Source organism: Ovis aries, chromosome 21 (genome assembly GCF_016772045.2).
Source record: "Ovis aries strain OAR_USU_Benz2616 breed Rambouillet chromosome 21, ARS-UI_Ramb_v3.0, whole genome shotgun sequence".
NCBI lineage: Eukaryota > Metazoa > Chordata > Mammalia > Artiodactyla > Bovidae > Ovis > Ovis aries.
In genome coordinates, this window is record NC_056074.1 from 24,807,337 (window position 1) to 24,814,280 (window position 6,944).

General features: G+C 49.4%; 1 protein-coding gene across 1 annotated transcript; it reads left to right on the forward strand.

Moving 5' to 3' along the window:
- Positions 1-413: 413 nt before the first annotated feature.
- Positions 414-5,371, forward strand: LOC114110071 (uncharacterized). Its single transcript, XM_060403856.1, is given in 2 exon segments — positions 414-4,439; positions 4,442-5,371. Coding segments are annotated over 2 exon segments (4,956 nt in total).
- The last annotated feature ends 1,573 nt before the right edge of the window (positions 5,372-6,944 follow it).

A 6,944-nucleotide genomic window follows, 5' to 3' on the forward strand; every position in this document is an offset into this window, starting at 1 on the left:
GTGTGAGTGTCTTGTTGTCATTGTCTGTGTTCTCTGTACCCATGGGGCAATCTACTTCTACTCCGCTGTCCCTGATGACTGACCATTTTTCTGATTTTAAGTCTAGAGCTCGGAATCTTTCGTTACTAGTAAAGAAGAGCAAACTGGTGACGTTCTGTTCCGCCGAATGGCCCACCTTTGATGTCGGATGGCCACAAGAGGGAACCTTCAATCCCCAGATCATCCAGGCAGTTAAAGAGAGGGTGCTTACTCCTGGTCCTGCTGGGCACCCAGACCAGACTCCCTACATTCTGGTCTGGCAGGATCTAGTGAAGAACCCACCGGAATGGCTTAAACCCTTCGTTCTTGCTTCTCCTAAACCTCCCCGTCCCTCTTCCCCGGCTCCAACCTTACTAAACCCACAGGTGCTAGTCATGAAAGCGTCTGAGAAAACGAAAGAAAACCAGGACGAAAAACGACCCAAGCCGGTGTTCCAGGAATCTTCCTCTCTGTACCCTAATTTGATTGACTTGGAAACCGAACTGTCCCCACCCCCGTATGCGGATCCAAATCCACCTTTGCTTCCACAGGTTCCTCAAGTCTCGTCGGGAGAAGCCCAGAGGAGGGCCGAGCCCTCAGCTCCCCCTAGGGGAGGAGGCCCCGCCCAGGGAACTCGGGGAAGGGCAAGGGAGATGGCTAGCGCAGCGGAGGAGGAAGACCCAGAATTGCCCTCCTCCACTGTTCACGTGTTTCCGGTCCGGGCGGGGCCAGCCAGAGAGGGTGGGGAACGCACATATCAGTACTGGCCTTTTGCTACTAGTGATTTGTACAATTGGAAAACCCAAACCCCCTCTTTCTCTGAGAAACCTCAAGGTCTTATTGATCTTTTAGAATCTATCCTCTTTACTCACAACCCCACTTGGGATGATTGCCAACAACTGCTACAAGTACTTTTCACTACAGAAGAGCGTGAACGGATCCTGTCAGAAGCCCGGAAAAATGTGCCGGGGGTAGATGGGAGGCCCACAATACAGCCTCACCTCATTGAAGAGGGGTTCCCCTTGGTGCGACCCAACTGGGACTTCGAACGCGTTGAAGGTAGGGAGCGTCTCCGAGTGTACCGTCAGATCCTCATGGCTGGCCTTAGAGCGGCCGCCAGAAAACCAACTAATTTGGCCAAGGTAAATTCGGTGAGGCAAGAGCCAAATGAGAGCCCGGCAGCCTTCCTTGAAAGGATAATGGAAGCTTTTAGACAGTATACCCCCATGGACCCCCAGGCAGATGAGTCTAGGGCAGCAGTCATGCTAGCATTTGTAAATCAGGCAGCCCCCGATATTAGGAGAAAGTTACAAAAGATAGAGAGGCTCGGTGAACAGTCCCTACAAGATTTAGTGAGGGCAGCAGAGAGGGTTTTCAATCATAGAGAGACCCTGGAAGAAAGAGAGGACCACATTAGAAGGGAAGACAGAGAATTTAGGGCTGAAGAAAACCATAAAAATCAAAAGGAGCTGGCTCAGATATTTTTCGCTGGGATTGAAAACAAAAATAGATCCCAAAAAGGGAAAAAGCCAGATTCAAAAACTGAGGAGAAACCTGCAAGGCGCAAGCTTGAAAAGAACCAATGTGCATTTTGTAAAGAGTTTGGACATTGGAAAGATAAATGCCCCAAGAAAAACCTAAAAGAGGGGCCAAAAATTCCAAGAACGAGACCCCCTCCTGACAGTCATATCCTCTACGCAGGAGAGGATAGTGACTAGGGGGTCAAGGCTCGACACCCTCCCGAGTCCTGGATAACTATAAATGTGGAGGGGAAACCGGTTGGCTTTATGGTAGACACGGGAGCTCAATACTCAGTCTTAAACCAAAGAGATGGGCCTATGTCTAAGAAAAGTAGCTGGGTACAGGGAGCAACCGGGACTAAGCGATATGGATGGACTACAAAACGGCATGTGAATTTGGGGACCCACCAAGTAACTCATTCCTTTCTGGTGATACCCGAATGCCCAGCGCCCTTGCTGGGAAGAGATTTACTGTCTAAAGTGAATGCCCAAATTCATTTTGGCCCTGGACAAGTGTCAGTTTTAGATGGAACCGGGCACCCTCTACAGGTTCTGTCTCTGGCATTGAAGGATGAATACAGACTGTACTTGCCAGAGGCCCCAGCGACAGTAAGTCCTGAAGTACAGCCATGGGTTCAAAGATACCCTCAGGCCTGGGCTGAAACAGCAGGAATGGGATTGGCCAGACAGAGACCCCCTATTGTTGTGGAGTTAAAAGCGGGTGCCACACCAGTGAGGGTACGGCAATATCCCATGAGTCAAGAAGCCCGGCGAGGAATCACTCCTCACATACAACGCCTCACAGACGCTGGGGTCTTAAAGAGATGCCGGTCCCCATGGAACACCCCCTGCTTCCCATAAAGAAGCCTGGGGAACTGATTTAGACCAGTTCAAGACCTGCGAGAGGTCAACAAGCGGGTGAGTGACATCCATCCTACGGTTCCTAACCCTTATACATTGCTAAGCAGTTTGCCACCAAGCTACGTATGGTATACTGTTTTAGATTTAAAAGATGCCTTTTTCAGTCTGCCTCTCGCCCTGGCGTGCCAAGAAATCTTCGCCTTCGAATGGCTAGAAGACGGTGGACAGACTCCTGTGCAGCTGACGTGGACTCGCCTACCACAGGGGTTTAAGAACTCACCCACGTTGTTTAACGAGGCCTTAGATGAAGACCTCAGTGAGTACCGGGTTGAACACCCTACCATTGTTTTATTACAATATGTTGATGACCTTATGCTGGCGGCGACTACAGAAAAAGAGTGCCAGGAGGCAACAGGTGACCTTCTCCAAACCCTTGGGACTTTAGGTTACAGGGCTAGCGCCAAAAAGGCCCAGATCGTCAAGCAAGAGGTTACATACCTTGGTTACAAGATAAAACAGGGCCAGAGGTGGCTAACACAGGCTATGAAAGACACCATCCTTCAGATCCCTGAACCTACCACTCCTAGGCAAGTGAGAGAGTTTCTGGGAACTGTAGGATATTGCCGATTGTGGATCTTGGGGTTTGCAGAAAAAGCCAGGCCCTTATATGAAGGGACCAAAGAAAACAAAGACTGGAAGTGGACTGAATCAATGAAAACGGCTTTTCAGGAGCTCAGGCGTGCCTTGCTGGAAGCTCCTGCCCTGGCCCTTCCTGACCCATCTAAGCCGTTCCAATTATTTGTGGATGAAAAGCGAGGGATAGGAAAAGGGGTACTAACACAGAAATGGGGACCTTGGAAGCGTCCCATAGCCTACCTTTCAAAGAAATTAGACCCAGTGGCAGCCAGGTGGCCACCTTGCCTCCGAATTATTGCAGCCACCGCGCTTCTAGTCCATGATGCTGATAAGCTGACTTATGGCCAGAAACTCTTGGTTTACACTCCTCATGCTATAGAGAGAGTCCTGAAACAACCTCCGGGCAAATGGATTTCCAATGCCCGCTTAACACACTACCAGGCCTTGCTGCTCGACACCTCCCGGATTCATTTTCAAACACCCTGCACTCTAAACCCAGCTACTCTTTTGCCCAATCCGGAAATAGATAGCCCCCTCCACGATTGTGACGAGATACTAGCCGGAGTAACAGCAGTACGAAAGGACTTAACAGACACGCCACTGGATAACAGTGACCTAATATGGTTCACAGATGGAAGCAGTTATGTTAGAGATGGACAGAGACGGGCGGGAGCCACAATAGTAGATGACTCTGGACAGACGATATGGGCAGAGACTCTTTCCCCAGACACCTCAGCCCAAAGAGCAGAGTTAATTGCCCTGATTCAGGCATTAGAGAGAGCTAAAGGTAAAAGAATAACTATTTTCACTGACAGTCGCTATGCTTTTGGCACGGTACACATTCAGGGCCCGATTTATCGGGAATGCGGGTTTTTAATAGCTGAAGGAAAAGAGATCAAAAACTTACCAGAAATCCATCGACTTCTGGAAGCTGTGCAGTTGCCTCGAGCTGTATCAATAGTACATGTACCTGGACATCAAAAGGGGGACAGCCTCACAGCCCGAGGAAATCGTGCCACTGATTTGGCAGCTCGGAAGGCGGCTGACAACGAGTACACCGCTCCAGTGCTGGCAATCGGACTTCCGCCCCCAGGTATGGGAACTTTGCCCCCAACCCCTGAGTATTCGTCCACAGACCTGGCCTGGATCCAGGAATATCCCAACCTCCAACAAGGAGAGGATAAATGGTACCGGGACTCCGATGGCTACTTGATACTTCCTGCTTAGTTGGGACGACAACTGTGTGAACATCTGCACTCATCTACTCATCTGGGAGAGAAAAAGACTCTGCTGCTTTTTCAAACCGCGCGCCTACGATTTCCCCGGCACCAAACAACCGTAAAAAACATAGTACAAGCTTGTAAGGCATGCCAACAGATGAAGCCAGGAAAGAGGCAACACGCAGGACTGAGGTATCGAGGGAAGGCCCAGGACAGCACTGGGAGATAGATTTTACTGAGGTAAGGCCAGGCAAGTATGGTTACCGCTACTTGCTAGTGTTGGTAGATACCTTCTCAGGGTGGGTAGAGGCTTTTCCTACTAAGGGAGAAACTGCAATGGTAGTGGCTAAAAAGATTTTAGAAGAGATAGTACCCAGGTTTGGCCTGCCGGTGACCGTTGGCTCTGATAATGGCCCTGCTTTTGTGAGCCAAATAATACAGAACCTTGCCCAGGCTCTAGGAACTAAGTGGAAATTACATTGTGAATACAGCCCACAGAGCTCGGGGCAAGTTGAAAGAATGAATCGGACCCTAAAAGAAACTTTAACTAAATTGGTTATGGAGACTGGCGGGGACTGGGTGACTCTCCTTCCTTTCGCCCTTTTTCGCGTGCGTAATACTCCTTATCAGCTCAATTTGACCCCATTTGAAATTCTGTATGGGCGCCACCCTCCCGTATGTCCAAAATTTGAAGGGAAAAAGTTTCCACTTCCCACCTTGGGACAATTCCAGGAGGCTTTGATGGCTTTGGGCAAAGTACACTCTCGCGTCTGGAAACTACTCCGAGAGGTACATGAGGGTCAAGGTGAGGGAATTAGCCCCTCACATAACATTGGCCCCGGGGACTGGGTGTGGGTCAAAAGGCACCCCGCCAGGGCACTGGAACCCAGATGGAAAGGTCCTTATGTTGTTCTTCTTACCACCCCAACTGCCTTGAAGGTCGACGGTATCGGGCCCTGGGTGCATTGCAATCACGTACGCCCAGCTACTTCAGCCGAACAAGAAGATGCGAAAAGACAATGGGAAGCGTCTCTACACCCATCCAACCCTTTAAAATTGAAGATCCAGCACCGGCCGCAGGACCGACGAGACTCATCTGGACCGTCATCTGGATGACTGTGTTGCTTTGTCCTGTGACTGCCAGTGTGAACCCCCACCAACCTGTTAAGATCACCTGGACGCTCTGGAACGGACTGACTCGAGAGGTACTCAATTTGACCACCGGAATTCACCCCCCTAATACGTGGTGGCCGGATCTGTATTTCAACCTCAAAGACCTTATAAAGACTACTTGGACAGCGGCCCAGACCAGAAACTTTGGATTCTGGGCATGTCCCGGACACCTGAAGAGACATAATTGGGAGACTTGTGGGGGGCTGCAACATTATTTCTGTTGGTCCTGGAGCTGTGTGACCTCCAATGATGGGAGATGGAAATGGGAGGTCGGGAACCGGGACTTAGTCAATTTCTCGTTTGTCCAGCCCTATCACGGGCCCTGGAACCAAGATTACCAAAACCTGTTCGGAGATTATGTCGGGCGGCAATGGAAACAGCACTGGAGCCCAATTGCTCAGGTGAAAGTAATGTTCAACCAGGAAGCGGCTAAACTGGAGAGGTCTTGGGTCTCCGGGCTATCATGGGGCCTCCAACTCTACGCTGAGTGGTTTGAAGCAAAGCCTGGGGGAATTCTGGTTATTAGTCAGACAATAGAACTGATATTAGTACACAGTATCGGACCTAATAAGGTAGAGAAATTAGGTGCTGTGACCCTATCAACCACACCCCAACCAACTTCGTTGACTTTAACTAAACCTAACAAGGATGAAGCTCTTGCTAAGACAGACCCGTTGTGGAAATTAGTCAAGGCTGCATACACCGCCTTAAACCAGACTCATCCTGAGGCAACTAGATCCTGTTGGTTATGTTACAACGTAGCTCCCCCATACTATGAAGCCATAGGCCTCAATGCTTCTTGAGCTTGGTCAACTCCTCAGATCCCTCCCAGTGTCAATGGGGAGACCGTAAGGTAGGACTCACGATGAGGCAGGTATGGGGAAAGGGACTATGTATAGGCACAGTGCCGTCAGATAAAACCTCCCTATGTGTCAATGTCACAAGATCTGTAAACGGGCCTCTGGCTAGCTGGATGATTCCCCAGATGGGAGGATGGTGGGTATGTTCCAGAACCGGGTTGACCCCTTGTGTACATGAGTCAATTTTTGATCCCAAAGAAGAATTTTGTGTCATGGTAGCAGTAGTACCTAAAATAATATACAGGTCGGAAGAAACTGTGTACGACTATTGGGCCCATAGGTCAACCCTCAATCAGCAAGAAAGAGCATATAGAATTAAAAGAGAACCCCTTACTGCAATTACTATAGCCACTATGTTTGGCTTAGGGATAGCTGGAGCTGGAACTGGAATTACAGCTTTGTCTATGCAAAGTCAAGGATTTAACTCTTTAAGGGCAGCGATAGATGAAGATATCACCCGACTAGAACAGTCTATAAGTCATTTAGAGTCTTCTTTAACTTCCTTGTCTGAAGTAGTTTTGCAAAATAGAAGAGGGCTAGATTTGCTATTTCTACAACAGGGGGGACTTTGTGCCTCCCTGGGAGAGGAATGTTGTTTTTACGCAGACCATACGGGTATAGTTAGAGAATCTATGGCCAAAGTGAGAGAGGGGCTA